Source organism: Rutidosis leptorrhynchoides, chromosome 11, assembly GCF_046630445.1.
Source record: "Rutidosis leptorrhynchoides isolate AG116_Rl617_1_P2 chromosome 11, CSIRO_AGI_Rlap_v1, whole genome shotgun sequence".
Lineage (NCBI taxonomy): Eukaryota > Viridiplantae > Streptophyta > Magnoliopsida > Asterales > Asteraceae > Rutidosis > Rutidosis leptorrhynchoides.
In genome coordinates, this window is record NC_092343.1 from 294,128,498 (window position 1) to 294,148,867 (window position 20,370).

General features: G+C 35.3%; 1 protein-coding gene across 1 annotated transcript in view; it reads left to right on the forward strand.

The window, feature by feature from the left end:
* Positions 1 to 14,160, forward strand: part of LOC139876413 (probable acyl-activating enzyme 16, chloroplastic) — a 96,277-nt gene extending 82,117 nt beyond the window's left edge. The window contains exons 8-20 of the mRNA XM_071863724.1: positions 3,485 to 3,634; positions 3,724 to 3,791; positions 4,019 to 4,124; positions 4,220 to 4,378; positions 4,948 to 5,001; positions 5,120 to 5,200; positions 5,867 to 6,004; positions 6,161 to 6,320; positions 6,409 to 6,433; positions 12,075 to 12,144; positions 12,822 to 12,967; positions 13,465 to 13,522; positions 14,068 to 14,160. Coding sequence (XP_071719825.1) covers positions 3,485 to 3,634; positions 3,724 to 3,791; positions 4,019 to 4,124; positions 4,220 to 4,378; positions 4,948 to 5,001; positions 5,120 to 5,200; positions 5,867 to 6,004; positions 6,161 to 6,320; positions 6,409 to 6,433; positions 12,075 to 12,144; positions 12,822 to 12,967; positions 13,465 to 13,522; positions 14,068 to 14,160 — 1,308 coding nt within the window. The remainder of the gene's footprint in view (positions 1 to 3,484; positions 3,635 to 3,723; positions 3,792 to 4,018; positions 4,125 to 4,219; positions 4,379 to 4,947; positions 5,002 to 5,119; positions 5,201 to 5,866; positions 6,005 to 6,160; positions 6,321 to 6,408; positions 6,434 to 12,074; positions 12,145 to 12,821; positions 12,968 to 13,464; positions 13,523 to 14,067) is intronic.
* Positions 14,161 to 20,370: the final 6,210 nt, after the last annotated feature.

The following is a 20,370-nucleotide window of genomic DNA, read 5'->3' on the forward strand; positions in this document are numbered from 1 at the left end:
TAATACTTGTATTATTAATGAAAAATACTTATGATAAGTATTAAACTTATATTATGAGATTATTAGTATTATAGGACTTATAATAAGGATTAAATAATTATTTAATTATTATAAGACTTAGTTATTATTTAATTATTAAATACTTATGATTTAATAAGTATAATTAGAAATTTATGATATGATTAATAATTCATTATTAATTAATAATACTTATGATATGATTTAAAATTTATTATTAATTAATAATACTTATATTATGACTAATATTTAATTAATTAATTTAATACTTATGTTATATTAATTATATCATTTAAACTTATCTAAACTTTAATAATTCATTTTTATTTAATTAAACTTATGTTAAGACATAATTATACACTTTTGACTTTAATAAACATTATAACCTATGTTATTATTATAACTTACACTTTTTAAATTAATGTTGACTATGTTTGACCAAGGTTGACTTTTGAGTTGACTTTCGGTTGACTTTGACTTTCAGTTGACTTCTGGTGACTTTCTAAATAAGGAAACTTTCCTAACTTCAAAACTTTCTAAAAATAGAACTTTCTAAATTTGGAAACTTTCCAAAAATAGAAACTTTCCAAAAATAGAAACTTTCCAAAAATAGAAACTTTCCTAAAATAGAAAACTTTCCAAAAATGGAAACCTGCTAAAAATAGAAACTTTCTAAAAATAGAAAGTGTGTGTCCGTATGCTGTTCCAGTCAAACCGATGCTTGCCGAGTGTTATTCTATGTCTACTTGCAACATGTACAATAGCTATCATACTAAGACTTGACCTAAGTTAGTTATTTATATCGGCCTGCTTTATTTATAGGTCGGCGTTGTGATCTTTCTTGATCACTTTACTTTATTTGCTGTTCGCTTGTTTGTGAGATTTCTTCAGTTGCTATTAAGGTGAGTTATAGTCCCATTTTTCTATTTTAAATCTTTTGGGATGAGAATACATGCAATTTATTTATATTTTGGACACAAGTGGAAGTTGGTTTAAATTATTCATTGTGAGTTGAACAAAAATATTCCCTAGTCTGGTAACTGTAATCACTGGTTTCTACTGGTGAACGCGAATCCTATGGATAGATCTATCGGGTTTGACAACCCCATTTCGAGCTAGTCGCGCTAGCAATTTGTTATCGGAATGTTTAGTACTTCGTATTTTGTTGTAGATACACTTGTTCGGTGTATATTATTTATTGTGTTTGGCAAGGGTAAATAAATGGTTAAGTGGTTACCAGGTGGCTCACGGAAAATGGAATAATGTTTTATTATATGTTTTCTAGCATATAATTTGGTGGTTCAAAAAGGAGTTTTTATGTTTTCAAACATAAATTTTTATTGTTTAAATTAAATATTGTTTGCAATATTAAACCTATAATTCACTCAACATTTTTGTTGACAGTTACTCGCATGTTTTATTCTCAGGTTCATGATTGATTGCTTCCGCTGTGCTTAGAGAGTCTGCATATTTATGATGGCAGCTTTTGTTAAACATTAACTTGCATTCTATTTTATTACATTAAAAAGTGGTTGTTTGTTGACTTTATTTTGGTCAACTTTTGGTTGAAGTATTATTGTATAGTTTTTCTAAACTTATACATTTTAGTAGATTTCCTTTATAGGAAATCATTTTTAAATAAAGAATGCAAGGTTGTTTTATTAAATTCATATAGAGTTTCGATCAAGCTGTGGGACCAAGTGACGGAGCCGTTAAGTGTTTTGACGGAGTCGTCACATCCTCCAACTTTTTCCAGAGGACATATGCGTCTGTCTCTTGTGCAACATGGTGGAAGACACCATGATCAATCCATTGACGGATCTGACCAATAGTTTTTCGGTTTAACTTCTTCCACTCTTTCTCTTTGGCGGAATCAGGATTCGTACCCTTTAATTCAATAGGGTCAAACAAATCCTTACAGCTGAGGAGATCTTCCATCCGAGGTTTCCACAGCGTGTAGTTGGTGGCACTGAGCATAATCATGGCTCCGGAAGATGATCCCGACTCTTCCGTGGACATTATCACCTTACAAATAACTTTTCAACACAAACGGGGTTGAAAACTTTAGAAAACTCAAACACTCTGATACCACTTGTTGAGATTAAGAGCGGATCGACTGGACGTTAGTACACACAAATTTGAGAGAAAATAACTATATTACTCACAAGAATAGATTACAGAGTATTACAAAACTCAAAAACAAAAAAAAAACTCTCAAACTAACACACTAGGAATCTCACCACTATCTAGGTTGTATTCACTCTTGGTTATGATTACACTTAAACTCACACACACTAACTAGGTGTGATTACACTTTTCTGAATGCATTACAATGAAGGTTTCCACCTCTATTTATAGGAAAAATTTGAGGAGGTGGAAAGGTGTGAACGGGATGGTGTGAACGCAAAAAATGGTGGCTAGCCGTAATTGTTTTCAACTTTGCTACTTCCACATGAGTTGTCAAAGTTGGTTTAGCCGTCATTGTTCCAACTTTGCTTCTTCCATATCCATAGTCAAAATTGACAACTTTGAATATCTAGTATCTTCTAGATTGCGGCTAGAATGGAGACATCTAGCGGCATCTAGAAACATCATCAGTTAAGGATTATTTTTTGTAAGAAAATGAAGCTACAAATTGTGATTATGATCTGATACCATTTTTAAATCATAAAACGTAAATCTAACATTGAAATTCATTGATTAATCATAGTTCATATAAAGAGTGGGATAAAATGGAAGAAGGGGATCAAAATGGGTTAAGGAGGAGGCTAAGGTTTAAATGTATCAAAGGCTAACCCTAAAATGAGAGTAATGGATTCCTTTTGTCTTTTACGAAACCTGTTTATAATTATGGGCTTAATCAGGGATAATGGTCCATTAAACTAATAAATGGGGTATTTTTGTAATTTCGCATGGATATAAACTACCTCAATAACCAACGAAGCTTCGCTTCAACGGTATCCCCAACACATTGTGTGTTGGGACGAGGGTTAGGTCATGGGTTCGAGCCTCGTTGGGCCCATTGTATTAATCAATCTGCCTGAAATATGGAGCTCTAGATTGACTTCAGAGGGTTTTCACACGGATCCATTCAGGATTCAAACCCGGTCCGCCTGCCCCTCAGAATGGTTTAAGGACCGGGTTCCTGCAATGCGATTCGAGTTTCCTCCCAAAAATGCGTACGTGCGTGGCAAATGAGACTATTCGATGCCGACTGTTGCCTTTAAAAAAACAAATTACCTCAATAAAACTACGTCCTAACATGCCTAACTTACCCGACCCATTTCAATCTATGCTAAAAAAATACAACCCATATTGCTACCTCTTATGTATCTTAGTGGATTTTGTCTGTATCCCATTCTTAAACATTATAGCTTTATTCAATCGTATATTATATACGAGAAAGGTTAGCTTAATGCTAGTATATTATGTTGTAATGATTGGGTTTATGTTCATATTTTTCCAGGTTAGAAATTTGTGGGAGTTGTTCTCTGTTGGGCCCGAAGATAGATATCTAAGTATGCTTCCACCTTGGCATGCGTATGAACGTTCTTCTGGGTATCATGCTCTTTTTCATGGAGTTGAGCAAATGTACACAACGATCAAACACTTGAAGGTCTGTTCTATATAAATATAATAATATATTTTCTTATTACACACTTTTTCACCTTGATAAGTAATAAGTATTTAATTAATTTGTTGTAGGATGATTTGAGGCACTATCAGCCGCATTATATCCTTTCGGTGCCTCTTGTATACCAAAATTTATACAGGTACATTTCCATGTTTAAAAGTTTTACCTTTTGACCCGATTTATTTGTGGACTTTATGGTGCTAAAAATTGAATAGCCCAATTCGTTGGAATGTTATCATGATGACATCAACAATGGGTATAAAGGAAAAACTGGAAAATAGAAAATTACTAGTTTACCCTCTGAACAATAACTATTCAACCATAATTAGTACAGTATATGTGAGTAGTGTGTATCATGTTATGCAGTGGGATAATGAAACAGATATATTCGAGTTCTTCTATTCGTAAGTTGATTTCACTATCATTCTTAAAGATCAGTATGTCATACATGCATTTCAAAAACATATACGAGGTTCAACCTTTATCGCTCTTCTTAACTTCTATTTTTTGTATGATGATAAAATTTGAATTTGATAATTTGATATTGTTGTTGTTCTTTCCTTGTAGGGTAATATTTTACCAAAAAACCAGAAGCAACCGTCTTACGTTGTTGCGATGTTGGAATGGTTATACGCACGGGTTGTTGCTGCAATCTTGCTTCCATTGCATTTATTAGCAAAAAAAGTTATGTATAATAAAATCCACTCGTCAATTGGGATCTCTAGGGTATGATTTATAAACAACCTATACTTTCGACCCATATACTTATGAATGTGACGCAAGGTTATGTTTTATCTATAACGGTCAACCAGGACAAATCAAAAATTAAAAATGACTATAAACGGAAATGGGCCAAACAAGTCGGGCAGGAAAGTCACAAAAAAAATATTATTTTTTTCCTTTCGGGAGTAATAAGAAAGTCCAACGGCCCCACCCCTTGGGTTTAGGCTCTAAAAATACAACAAAGTGTATTAATTTTCTGTTAATGGATAAAACCTTTTAAATCATTTTATTTTGTTATTGTTACTACTTACGTTATTATTAGAATGATTGTGTTTTTAAGAATATATTTTACACACTCGTTATATATATAAAAAACTGTACAAAATATGCACAAAAGCTGATATGAGCCAATTCGACCCGTCCGATTCCACCGCTTGACCCGTTACCCAACCCTCTCACCTCTTACATTTTGCCACATCTAATACAAATATTTGTTATGTGGGTTGTGTATATGTTTTTTTTTTTTTTTTTGGGTAAAATAAAGATTATATTAAGCAACCAAACATACACAGGCCGGAATGTGTGGAGGTGGTAGCTTGCCTTTGCATGTTGACAGATTCTTTGAGGTTTGAATTAACTGTATTATATTTAATTTTAATACAAAGTTGATTATATTTATATAATTTATATTTTTTTCACCAAAAGAAAAAAGTAAATAGGACGCTAAAGTTTTTGTATTCACAGGCAATTGGTATCAAAATTCTAGCTGGATATGGACTAACAGAGTCATCTCCAACAGTAGCTGGTCGAGGATCAGATTGTAACGTAACATGCCAATCTCGATCTGAATTTTTACAGATATAGTTGGTCATATTTTCTAATACAAAGAAAATCTGATAAAATTAAAACCGGAGAAATGGGTCGAAAGTCACAAAGTGTATTCATAATGCATAAAACTATTTGAACATTACTCCCTCCCTCTCAATTCAATAATCTTGTTTTCTTGACGTCCCAAATTAATAGTCCACTTCTATAAATAAATAAGAATAATGAGGTAAAGTTTTCTTGTACCCTTACTTTATGCATTTAAAATAAAAAAATATGTAAAAAGTATGAGCTAAAACTGTAAAGTGAATAAAAAATATTGTGATATTAACATTTATTAAACTGTGTACCTTTTTATCTGTAGATTATTAAACTGGGACGGAGTGAGTATTATTCTAGAAATTGGATTATAATTAATCCCTTATCTAAAAGGCAAAGTTTTAAACAATGTTTTTAAATATGGAAAATAAGAATAAGTTACACATGATGAAATTGTTACAACCCATTCTAAACAAGTACTATACATATTTTGACTTGTTTCTCAAATCCCGACCCACCTAAATTTACACAACTTTCTTGTTAAAGTTTTTTGAGAGATATTTGAAAAGTAACATCAAATGATGGTGGATGTAGTAATATGAATGTTCATATATTTGACATTTGAAGGTTCTTGGCTCAGTTGGGCGTCCGATACCGTATACAGAAATAAAGGTTGTAAATGAAGAAACAGGTGAAGATCTTCCTCCTAGTTCAAAAGGAATTATCATAGTCAAGGGCCCACAGGTCATGAAAGGTTATTATAAGGTACATCAATAATTTCAGCATGGTTTCCATTTTGAAGTGGAATTTGGTTTCGGTTTTGCAAATTTTTTAAAATTAACCAAATAAACTGAGGAAACTGAAAACCAAACTGATGCAGTTTTATTAGATTGCTAATGATGTTTATCTATTTGTATAAAGAATCCAATAGCGACAAAGCAAGCGTTGGATAAGGACGGGTGGTTATATACAGGAGATATCGGATGGATTTCACCTTCATACCCGATAGGTCGAAATCGTAATGCTGGTGGTGTTATTGTTCTTGAAGGACGGGCCAAGGACACTATTGTCCTTTCAACAGGTAAACAAGCATCGAAATTTGGAAACAATTTCTTTGTATTTGATTAAATAAATATATGACTTAATAACATTTTTTTAATGGTTACTAGGGGAAAATGTTGAACCAGAACAACTGTTAAAATACAATGCAAATTTGGTATTATAAAATAATATGGAATTAGTAGATGTATATATGTAAAATATATAGATATTAATATGTATAAGAAAATATCTAGATATTAGAATATGAGAGAAAAATCTAGAAATTGAAATGTAAAAGAAAAATCTAGATATTTGTAGGTTATAGAAATATCTAGATATTTATATATCCATGGAAATATCTAGGTTCTAGAATGTTCCATGGAGTAGTATAAATATGGGAGGAGATTTCATTTAAGTTGTGTTAGGTGTGAGAGTGAAATAAGAAGTGAGTTGTGAAGAAGAGAAGAAGAGTGTGAGTTAGCGAAAGTAGAGAAGAGAAAGCTTGTAAGTAATATTGTAATTGTAATTTAATATAAGTATTTTTATTAAATTTCCCGATCAAGCCTTAGTTTGTGTTTAAGGTCTTAGTGCACTTTTGTTGTTCTTATTATATGGTCGGCTCTGCCGCCTAAGTAATACATGGTCGGTTATACCGCCTAAAGATATATGGTCGACACTGTCGCCTAAGTACATTGTGCACTAAGGATTTATAAAATTAAAGGCTAACCAACGTCAAAGTGTTGGTGTAGTGAGTCTAGTATAGTCTAGATCCTCTATAGTGGTGTGTTGGGCTCGTCGAAGCTTCCAACAATTGGTATCAGAGCGGGTCGTTCGGGACCATTTCTAGTGGAGGAAATCGGTAAACGTTGGACGTTTACATCGGCTTGTTTTCACCAAGGCTCTAAGAAAGATTCTGTCGGAGCACAGTTAGGAACTGTGAAAGCTCATCGGTCAGGGACCAAGCTTATTGGACGTTGGACGTCATGATGGCAGATCTTGCAAGTACGAGCAGTGGAATCAAGAGTCTCAATAACCACAACTATGGTTATTGGTGGACTTGCATAGAATCCTACCTACAAGGACAGTATTTATGGGAAATAGTTGCTGGCAGTGACACAACACCTCCACCGAAAGAAAGTGTCGAAGCCTTGAGAAAATGGAACATCAAGGTCGGGAAGGCTTTATTTATATTGAAGACTACAATCGAGGAGGATCTATTGGAGCACATCTGTGACGAGAAAACACCAAAGGCAGCTTGGGAAACTTTTGAAAAATTATTTTCAAAGAAGAATGAAGCACGCCTCCAGCTCTTGGAAAATGAGCTTTCGGGTATCACACAAGGAAGTCTATCTATTTCTTAGTATTTCACCAAGGTGAAATCTATTTGTCGTGAGATATCTCAACTTGCTCCTGAAGAAAAAGTGAGTGATGCAAGGATGAAGAGAATTATCATCCATGGCTTAAGGTCCGAGTATAATGGATTTATAGCCGCTGTGAGAGGATGGCCTACTCAACCATCATTAATAGAGCTGGAGAATTTGTTGGCTAATCAAGAGGCATTAGCCAAGCAGATGAATGAAGTAACCATAAAAGACGGAGAAGATGCACTCTTCACCAATAAGAAGAAAGCAACATCTCGAAGACAAGATGCGATGAAAGAAAGTCAGACATATGGATGGAAGAGTCACCCAAAGTCAAAAGGCAACACTTCAGGGGGAGCTCGGGGAGCTCAACAAGGAAGAAGAGATCATCGCCAACAATACGGGGAAAATGATAAGAGAAAGAATGGTGAATGCTTCAATTGTGGCAAGAAGGGTCATTTTGCTCGAGATTGTAGATTCCCCAAAAGGCGAACTTTCGAAGGAAATGTGGCCGCCACAAGAGATGAGAAGAAAGAGGTCACATTCGAAGCAACCATTAATGAGGAAACATGGGATGCAGAAGCTGGACTCTCTGTTGAAGCTGACATAGATGATCAAGCTCTTACAACAACTTTAAAGTCAAAAATAAACTACAAAGATGATTGGATCATCGATTCTGGATGCTCAAATCATATGACCAACGATGGGACAAAGCTGCAAGAAATGGAGGATTACAAAGGAAAGAGAGTTGTGTTGACAGCCGACAATTCAAGGTTATATATTTCTCACATTGGAAAGACAATAATTCCAAATGAAGGCGACTCTCATAAGCTCCAACTCGAGAAGGTGTATCTTGTCCCTGGCCTAAAGAAGAATTTACTGTCAGTACCACAATTGACAGCAGAAGGGAATTATGTGCTCTTTGGACCAGAAGATGTGTCTGTATTCAAGAGAGTGAAGGTGGTTGGCAATCCAATTATGCAAGGAAAAAGAATAGAGTCGGTCTATGTACTATCTGCTGAAACAGCATATGTGGATAAGACTCGAAAGAATGAGACGGCTGATCTGTAGAATGAACGTCTTGGGCATGTGGGATACAATAAGTTAAAGGAGATGATGGTGAAACGCATAGTAAATGGGCTTCCTCAAATTGATATCCGAACAGATACAATATGTGCTGGATGTCAATTTGGCAAAGCTCACCAATTGCCATTCAAGGAGTCAGCGCATCAGTCCAAGACACCACTAGAGCTAATACACTCAGATGTCTTCGGCCCAGTGAAACAAACATCACTTGGAGGTATGAAATATATGGTGACATTCATTGATGACTTCTCAAGATATGTGTGGGTTTACTTCATGAAGGAGAAGTCGGAGACTTTTCTGAAGTTTAAAGAGTTCAAGAACAAGGTAGAAAGTGAGCTCAATACTAAGATTCGATGCTTACGCACAGATAATGGAGGAGAATATTTATCAACCGAGTTCAATATCTATCTTGAGAAGCACAAGATCAGAAGGCAATTAACTTGCCCTAATACTCCACAATAGAATGGAGTGGCAGAACGTAAGAATCGTCATCTTGCTGAAACCTGTCGAAGTATGCTTCATGGTAAGAATGTACCAGGAAGATTTTGGGCCGAATGTATGAGGACGGCTTCATACGTGATTAACAGACTCCCACAAACAAAGTTGGGATATATTTCACCATATGAAAGATTATGGAAGATCAAGCCAACCGTCAACCATCTCAAGGTTTTTGGATGTGTATGCTACGTCTTCGTACCAGATCATCTACGAAGCAAATTTGATAAGAAGGCAATTCGATGCATTTTTGTCGGTTATGATGAATCAAGAAAAGGATGGAGATGTTGTGATCCAAATACTGGAAAGTGTCATACTTCAAGAAATGTGGTATTTGATGAAGCTTCTTCATGGTGGTTACCTCAAAAGATAGAGCTTCCAGAATCTCATGGATTAGAAGAAGTTCCAAAAGAGAAAGAAGAACATAAAGAGCACATAACGGATCCAATTAAAGAAGGAGAAGGATCGTACTCTAAGGAAACGAGTCCATGGAAAACTGGGGTACATCAATCTACATCCGAAGAGGTTCGTCCAAGCCAAATGGATGCCAAGGAGCATGTGCAAGAATTACGGAGATCAACAAGGCCGAGGCAACCTAATCCGAGGTATGCCAATGCTGCTCATGTGGATGAATCAATACCTATTGAGCCTTTCACTTATGAAGAAGCAGCACAAAGTCAAGAATGGCAGAAAGCGATGGAAGAAGAAATTAATGCACTAAAAGAAAACCAGACATGGAGTTTAGTTCCAAAGCCAAAAGATGTAAAACCAATATCTTGTAAATGGGTTTACAAGGTGAAGACTCGATCAGATGGCTCCATTGAAAGGTATAAAGCTCGACTTGTTGCTAGAGGTTTTTCTCAACAATATGGGCTTGATTATGAAGAAACGTTTAGTCCAGTGGCGAAGATCACAACAATTCGAGCTCTACTAGCTTTAGCTGCCAGCAAATCTTGGAAGCTGTGGCAGATGGATGTCAAGAACGCTTTCTTACATGGAGAACTTGACAAAAACATTTATATGGAGCAACCAAGAGGCTTTGAGAACAAGATCCATCCTGAGCATGTCTGCAAATTAAAGAAGGCACTATATGGCTTGAAGCAGGCTCCAAGAGCTTGGTATGGGAAAATTGGTGAGTTCTTGGTACAAAGTGGTTTTACAGTTGCTCCTTCAGATTCTAGTTTATTTGTGAAACAAAATCATGGAAAACTAGCCATAGTGCTAGTATATGTGGATGACTTAATCATCACGGGAGATCACTATGAGGAGATCCAAAGAACAAGAGAGAATCTGTCTATCAGATTTCATATGAAGGAGCTTGGAGAACTCAAACATTTTCTTGGACTCGAAATAGAGCAGAAAAGAGAAGGATTATTTCTGGGACAACAGAAATATGCGCGAGATCTTTTACAAAAGTACGGAATGCTTAATTGCAAACCTATCTCAACTCCGATGGATCCGAATACAAAACTACGAGCAGATGAAGGAAAAAGTCTTCAAGATGTTACCATGTATCGAAAGATGGTCGAAAGTCTTATTTATCTCACACTAAGCCGGCCAGACATATCTTATGCAGTTGGAGTGGTTAGTCGATACATGAGCAATCCGAAAAAGCCTCACCTTGATGTTGTACGACGCATCTTAAGGTATGTTAAAGGCACTATTAACTTTGGCATTTTATATAAGAGAACAAAAGAATGTCGGGTGACTGGATACTGTGACGCTGATTATGCTGGAGACTATGATACACGACGATCAACAACTGGATACATGTTTAGTCTTGGATCGGGAGTAATATCATGGTGCAGCAAGAGACAACCAACTGTATCCTTATCAAGCACTGAAGCAGAATATCGATCGGCAGCATCAGCAACACAAGAAATTACTTGGTTGAAGCAACTAATGGAAGATCTTCATCAATCAACAGATTATCAAGTAAAGCTTTTCTGCGATAACTTATCAGCTATACGTCTAGCAGAAAATCCAGTCTTTCATGCGAGAACAAAACATATAGAAGTGCACTATCACTATGTTCGCGAGAAGGTCCTTGAAGGGGAGATCAAGATGGTGCCAACAAAGTCAGATGAACAGGTTGCAGATATATTCACCAAGAGCCTAAGTAAACCGAAGTTTACAAAATTCAGAGAAGCACTTGGAATGGTCTGTAAGACATCGTTGGAAGAAAATTTGCATTGAGGGAGAGTGTTAAAATACAATGCAAATTTGGTATTATAAAATAATATGGAATTAGTAGATGTATATATGTAAAATATCTAGATATTAATGTGTATAAGAAAATATCTAGATATTAGAATATGAGAGAAAAATCTAGAAATTGAAATGTAAAAGAAAAATCTAGATATTTGTAGGTTATAGAAATATCTAGATATTTATATATCCATGGAAATATCTAGGTTCTAGAATGTTCCATGGAGTAGTATAAATATGAGAGGAGATTTCATTTAAGTTGTGTTAGGTGTGAGAGTGAAATAAGAAGTGAGTTGTGAAGAAGAGAAGAAGAGTGTGAGTTAGCGAAAGTAGAGAAGAGAAAGCTTGTAAGTAATATTGTAATTGTAATTTAATATAAGTATTTTTATTAAGTTTCCCGATCAAGCCTTAGTTTGTGTTTAAGGTCTTAGTGCACTTTTGTTGTTCTTATTATATGGCCGGCTCTGCCGCCTAAGTAATACATGGTCGGTTATACCGCCTAAAGATATATGGTCGACACTGTCGCCTAAGTACATTGTGCACTAAGGATTTATAAAATTAAAGGCTAACCAACGTCAAAGTGTTGGTGTAGTGAGTCTAGTATAGTCTAGATCCTCTATAGTGGTGTGTTGGGCTCGTCGAAGCTTCCAACAACAACTAGAAGAAGCTGCCATGAGAAGTAGTTTAATTCAGCAAATAGTTGTAATTGGCCAGGTGTTACATAAAATCCTAATTCATCATCAGATTTTTTTCATTAATCTTTAATACAAGTGGGAACTTGGATTAATCAGGCGAGTCAAGGACGGGCCGAAAAGGTCTGGTCGGGTCATTTCAACCCACTAACACATTTCTTACACTTTTATTTTTTAGCTTTATAAAAAAACCATTTTTATAACAATTACGGATTCACAATTTCATGTTACAAAAAATTTATAATTCCTTATTTCATTATCGGTTCTTTCATTAATCATAACTACAAGTGGGAACATGGATAAATCAGGCGAGTCGAATACGGGCCAACATAAGTTGAGTTGGGTCGGGTCATTCCGACCCACTAACTCATATATTTACGCTTTAAAATAAAATGTACGCTTTTATAACAAAACAAATTTAATATAGATAATTATAATTATCAAAAAAAAAAAAAAAAAAAAATTTGAAGTTTTAATCTAGATTCATATAATAACATGTATTAAGAAGAAGTATGAGTCACGATTCAACAACATTACACTTTGACTTAGTTTTGACCAATTTCATTGTAAAAGTTTTAGCTACTTTATATTCGATTACCCAATTTGACACCTTCATTAGGAATGGGCCAACGTTGTCACGTCTACTATAGATATAGTACTAATTTGCATACATTATATTATACCATAAATGAAAACTAGGATCGACGTCGCCTTGGAGCTATCATTGTTCCAAACAAGGAAGAAATTATGTTGGCATCAAAAAATCTATCTACTTCGGTTTCTGGTTCTGTTGAACTTAACAAGGAGGAAATAGCTGGTTTGTTATCTAAAGAGCTACGGAGATGGTAACGAAAAACTAATCTCAAAATATTGTAATTATTATCGCCTAGTAGAATTTCAAATAGTTAGATATTTTGAGCATGTTATCTAGTTCTTGAGGACTCTTGCATTGTTGAAGTAGTATATCAAACTACTTACCTTTATCTTGGATTTTTCTAACGATAACACTTAAGGCTATCGTTAACATGCATCAATTGCTTGTACAAATGAAAACAACTCATTAAAGTCAACACTACACTGCTCGTTACAAGTAGTTTATGCATAGGGTTGTCGTCAGGAAAATCCTTTTATCATTTTTCTTCACATTTTTTGTGTCTTTATTTATCGTCTACGTAACGGTAACGGGGTCCTATCCATTTCTATTCTTAGGTAATTAGGAGCCTATGATTAGATCTTCCTTCGTACAACTTATAAATAGGATTTTGAAAAAATTGTCGTCTAACATGGCCTAAATATTAGTGATAATTTTTGTTGCAAGTGTTAATTCATTTTCTCTAAACAGGACTTCTGAATGCTCGTTCCAAATTGGAGCTATTCTTGTAATTGAAGAGCCTTTTACGGTAATGTATATAAACCGATCTCTTTTGTTTATGATTTAATTCCCCTTTTTCCCTTAATTTTTCATTTAGCCTATCTTATCACATCTAGATCTAAGCTCTTTAGTGCGGGTAGCAAATGTGACCCGTTTACTTATAAGTGGCTCGACTTGGGGTATGTCAAATCTTAGCCGGTCAAATGGGTAAATTAAGAAAATTTTAAACCAATACCTCAAAGTGTAACCTTTATGCCAAAACTTGCTTAGTTTACTCCAAAAGTTTGTTTAGTACTACTCTGTATTGAAATAGCATAACCTTTTATCATATTCGACACACTAACTATTTATTAAATAATCTATAAATTTTGGACAACGTGTTTCGGTCAACCCACTTCATCCCTATAAATATTCTTCCTAGGTCGTTTTAAGTCCCAACATTGTCGATTCGTAAAATGAGTCAAAACTATTACATCATATTTTGTTTTTATAGTTCTAGAAGTGAGTTTTACCAATTGCTTTAAATCTCTACTAATTAGATAAATTTCTTCCAAATCATGTTAACCCTTTCAGATTGAGAGTGGTTTGATGACAGCAACCATGAAGATCAGAAGGAACCAAGTTATGGAATTATATAGAGATCAAATAAATGATTTATACAAGTAATATATGTACGTTGTATGTTTAGCATGTTTCTTAAATGCAAATGTACTTTGGTGTGCTAGAAATATGTAACTAGCATCTTCTTAAGTATGATATCTTGTTTTTTATATCATTGAATCGACTGAGTTAGGGACTGAACTACCTTCGAGTTTCAGTCCATCGTTTGTTACACAGAAGGTTTTTTTTTTTCCGCTAATAAGGTCGATGAGAATGTTTCTGGTTCTGGCATTCGTTTCGGTTCTTTGGAACAATGTGATAGCCCCCTTAATGGGCCGAGGCCCAACTTTAATGTTACTTTGGACGATGAGGTGATTTGTTCGGATTTGGATCCAAGGGTTGTTGGGCATCCCTCGCCCTCTGTTTCGGCCACTAACATCAAAGGTGGTGCGGTTTTGGATGATAAATATATGGGTTTTGTTGAGCTTATGAACAGAATGTAGAACTTGGGTGATTTAAAGGATGAGGACGAATTGGATACTCGGAAAAAAGCAAATAATCAAGGTGAAGGCGTTTGTAAGAATTCGAAAAGAAGGACTAAAGATAAAGACATTTCGTGTTCCTATTCTCTTAATGATTATGGCGACGATTTGGATTACGGAGAAGCGATCCAAAATTTGTTTATGGATCCTCAAGTTGCTAATCGGTGTGGAAGTTCTTCGAACGTGGTTGACGATGGATCTTCAAGTGCGCTTACCTTCAAGATTAATAATCGTTCAGGCAAAAGTATTAATTGGGAGATCATTGATGGTAAATTGAAAAATGCGGGTCCATAGGTTCTTTTGGGGTTTTTCTCGCCCGGGTTGTTGATTCGTACGATTATGTTTTTAGCCTATGCGTGTTGATATCGTGGTCGGGTTCTTGTTGGTATGTTGTATTTTTTGTTCAGTTAAGGTTGGTTTCTGTTGGAGCTATTCGGATCTTCGGATCGATGTTCTAGCGAATCGTTGACTTTCGGGTGTCGATTTAGTCGAACCGGATCGTATAGATCGGATTAGATCAACGCCTAGAGTCGTTATTCGACTTGTGGGTTTTGGATCAGTTCTTGGTTGAGTGAAAACTAACAGGAAACCTAATTGGGTGATTAACCTTCTAATGAAGCCCTTAAACTCCTTATATACTAATTGGGCCTGCTAACACTCGACAGTCCCGTCTGACTTTTATCGGGCTTCGGTTGATACGAACTTGGGACTTTTATGCACCAACATACTCCCCCTAGGACCTAGTTCGATCAACATTCCTTCTTTACTCGGATTTGTACACCAACAAACTCCCTTGAGGATCATCATACTCCCCCTCGGATGTGGCATTACATTCAATTTCACGAGACTTTCCCTTATGCACCAATAAACTTCCTTAACTGGCACATGTCTTCTGTCTTCATCTTTATCCTTGTTATATTACAATGATAATCGCAAGTCGATACAATTACCAAGAAATACAACTTGTTGAACCTTTGAGTAAAAACTCTGTTGATACTCAGAGACTTATTCTTAGCAATCTTCAAAGTTCACCTGTCATCAGATTAACCCTAACTTATGACTGTTGTGACTTCAGGTTCTTCAATCTCTTCAAATCTTCTTAGAAGCAGCAGAATATTAAGATTTGATAATGTTTGGCCTGTAAATAATCAGACGATTCTGATTACCCCACAGTAACTTCTATTTCTTTCTAAAGCTTCATAACCTGCACATGTAAACATCACAAAACACAATGACATATATAATCATGAGCACGTTAGGCATAATCAATCTCTCGTTTCTTTACAACATAAACATTATAAACATCGAAACGGTTAATTAAGCAGCTTTATCCCTTTCCGTCACGTACGCCATTCATTCACTTCATCAGAACTCCAGAAGCTCCAACTTTAACTTCTTCTTGCAGTTATCATGGATCGTACGTATATCAACTTTGACAAAATGTTGGTCAGATCAAACATTCAGTTCAAACACACACTGGTTTAACCTTTTTGACTCAACATTTTTCACAAACATACAAACTTCACATCACGTTGTAAACATTCAAAAACTCTTGAATTTTCAAATAGAAAAACAAATTTTGAATTTCAACCATCAAAAACATTTTTCGCACTTCACATAAACTCAGCTTCAGTTTGATACGTCAATTTGAATTCACATGAGTAACCAAAAAAAAAAAAAATATGACAGAAAATATTTCTGAATTTTCTAAAATTTATGAAAAAAAAAGAAACACTAAAAATATTTTTGTATTTTTCATAGTATGAATGCATGTATGAAAAGCATATGCAATTACATTTAAATACTAACTTGTATTTTAACGGAAACAAAAACACATATTTTTGTGAGATGTTGATCTTAGCATGGAATCAATACTAAACTATACTCGCAAATCATCATCGTTCAATTCTTAAGATTAAGTACCTAAAGATTAAAACTCTGATTATAGATATCAAGTCACATTAAGCTTTCATATTCTTTCCTCATAGACATTTTGATGATCACGTTGATTAATTACTTTAACATATTTCTATGCTAGATTAGATCATAGAATCAGTCCTCATTTGAGATCGCACGATGTATCAGGTAGTCAATTGAGCACTAAAGTCCAGACGCTGTCCGTTATCACTAGCACATACTTTTGATCTAATTGATCAGAAGGTACTCTCACAATATTTTGAATATTCCTGTCAGCCTTGGGCTTCTACCTCAACCTATACCTTCGATTTAGATGGCTCGGGTAGATCTCATAGTATTTTGAATATTCTGAGATGTGCATACACAAACGCTAAAAACCCCATGCTTTTCATCTGTAATAGCATAACTTAGAGTACATATCTGTAAATATATTTTTAGCTTCTTGTCTTAATGGGTATATCTTATATCACAGGCACAAGGATGCTCGGCAGTTTAATGTGAACCCCTGGATCAACAATCCAAGCCACGCGAGAGCGTCACACTATGAATGATTTGAGATTTGAGCACATATCTTCTTTAATTATGGGAACTCTCCTCATTATCTTTCTTCTTGATTGATTTTGACTTGAATTCTTCATCTTTGAACATTTGAATATTGTTTTCATCTTTTTTAAACTTGACTTGAACTTTATGCAGATGCTTGTTGACTTCATAATTACTTTGGATGCTCAAATCATCCACATGTGTTCTCCCTTAAAGACAAGGACGGCCCGTGATGGTCGGATATGCTTTTAGACATTATTTTCGAAATATATTTACCTCTATGTAAGCTAACCTTTCTATGTTTGGATTCAAGCATTACAAGCCGATAGAATTTGACATACAATATCTGTACAAAATATTCTCACCTTGTATTGATCACTTGAATATCCCAATTAGTCGCCAGACTCAATGGTAGAGCAAATTTTGATTATTGCTTGGGGATATTCATCGCTAAATATGTCCAGTATAAATCTCAATAGGGAATACCCTTGATATGCCCAAATCGGATGGTTTATTTATGCGGTGTCGTTAGGTCGCAAAACGTCAATTCAGGATACCAACGGGAGAAGCTGAATGTTTAATTTATATATACTGGGCCTAAATCTATTATTTCTTCCTATGGCTTAGCAAGGGCAAATATGACCTAGGGTCGTTCCTTGAGCGGTTGAATTTGAAGCGGAGCTTATCTAGATAATTTAGTAATTAAGATTGGGTTTATACACAATTTAGTATCCAAGACTAGTGGCCAGGTACACCTTGTGTGGAGAGGCAGGATCCTTTTGATCCCAATAAATTGGCGACTGTTCGAAAAATCCAATAACCAAGTCCAACCGGTTTATTCTAGACACCACTTTATCCGGAATATCAAACTGTGTAAAGGAAATAGTTGGGTTGAATAGTTTATATAATTGTAATTAAGATATTAAAGCAATATAATTAAAATAAGCTAGCTAGCATGCAACAGTTAAGGACAGAGAATGCGTGGTTCACCATGATTTAAGATAACGTAGTGTCGGGATGATTATGAGACACTCCTTAGATAGATATACCTTGGTGTGAACACTAGATTCCCTACTAAGCGGTTCCCCGGTTAGCATGTCACGAGGGACTAGGCTTTGAAGATTCTGATCGGATGGACTATGCTCAACTCCCGACGCTTTATCTGGTTTAAGGATATAAGTGGCCCATCTTAGATGCAATGCATACCTTGAGCGCACGAATAAAGTAGCATAGCCATATATATAGAATATCCAACCTTTCTTAACACCTTAGTGTATCACCCAAGTGAGTGGTTATGATTGTGTTTCGAATCCATTTCTGTCAATGGTTTGGTAAAATCTAAGGGTTTGTAGACAAATTAGAACATCCGATAGTTCTCAGTCATCCTTAAGATTTATAAGCTTAGTTTGTATAGTAGTGCGTTATACTCCCATTTATGATTTAAACCAGCCCTTACTTAAATTTACCCAATAAATCCCTTAGTTATCCACCATGTACTAGACTTATAATGGTTCCATAGCTTCTAACCTTGACCATGCTCAAGTGATCCTATAGTACATCAACACTGTACTCTACTGTTACAACAGTATTTCCTCGAGTCTTATACTCTTGACCAATGTCTTGATCTGGTCCTATGGTACTTCCCCATGTACTTTATAGTATTTCCGATGGGTTCATACCTTGACCAATGTATAAACACAGATAACTAATTACCTTTATATTTTCGACTTTATAAAAGGTTTTAATCACGTTTATTGGTGGAAGGACGATAATAACGAGGTTTAATATCATAGACAGAAAGTGATTACGAAACGATAATCATCCCTAACTAACATTAATAAATCATGGAAAACTATCAAGCAATTACTCACACATTATGGCAACAAGCATTTCAATCATTAATAAATCACAAACATCAAACAAGAACATTATGATGAATTAATAAAAGAAAAGGATAGATAGTACCGGATAATGTCGGCAGAATAACACTTGTATTACTTCATAATATCCATAACGTTATAATGCTTGATATCTTCTACTACTAACTACATACTAATCTCCTATTGATCACTAGAGAGTGACAATAGAGAGATAATTACATTTCCTAATCTCTGTACTTTTCTCTCTCTAGAAACTAGAGAGAGAAAGTAGAGAGAGAACTAATCTCCTATAGATCACTAGAGAGCGACTATAGAGAGATATTTTAGAGAGAGAAGTGAAGAATTGGTGTGTTTTTGGTGTGTTGAAATGAGAAATGAAGCCCTCCTTTTATAAGCAAAGCTTGGGGGCAAAATAGTAATTTTTGGCCAAAAAACGTCTGGCAGGCCGTTTGGCAAGGTGCACTGGCAGGTAGTATTTTCTGAAAAATGACCTGGCATGCTAAAATTCCCAACAAAAAGGGGAATTGCAACCATAAAATCGGAAGAGAATGAGGAGAACAGAACGAGGTCAAAAGCGGTGATGCGGAAAGAAAAAGCTGCGCAGTTAAGCAAACAGCAAAAGACCAAGGAAACGCTGCGCACACAGGTACGCAAATCATTCAATTAAATGTTTAATTGTTACAGTGCGACAGTCACTAGGAAAAGGTGTTAACACCTATTTTGTACTTAAAACAACATTTAAAATTGGCAACGATTAAGATAAAATGCTTAATCATGTAAGTAGGACGCATAAAAACTATGTTGAGATTAAATGTTTTAAAAATATTATAAGATGCAGGCTTCAAAAAAACTTAGAAAAAGTGTTAAGGCAAACCAAGAAGCAAAAATATGCGAAGAAATAATCCACACCCACGTTGCTGGTTTAAAAGGACAACGTCAACCAGGAAATAAGAAAGAAGCCGCACGTGGAAAGGTGCAAACATCACCTAACACCAACAAGTGGCAACGTGCGATGCAAAATCAAAATGCAAGGGTGCGTGCACAGATAAAACCCAAACACAGCTTGTGCGCTGCATCAAAAATTAACATAATTGTAAAAAAAGACGCGCCTAAAGAGCTCGATGTAAAGCAAAGCATGCGCACTCGGATATCAGCTGAGATCATTCAAACATCGTCGTCAGGAAGAGGTAAGTTGCATAAAATGGCAACAATGTTAAGAAAATTTTTACCCTAATTAGAATTGAAATTTATTCTCGGACATTATATCAGCAGGAGGTTTAGGGCGTTTAAAACAACGGAAACCGAACGAATGGTGGGGAAACGCAATAGACGTAAAAAACCCATCAAGATGGTCCATGAAAAGATAAAGGAAAATAAAAAAGGGTCAAAAGGAA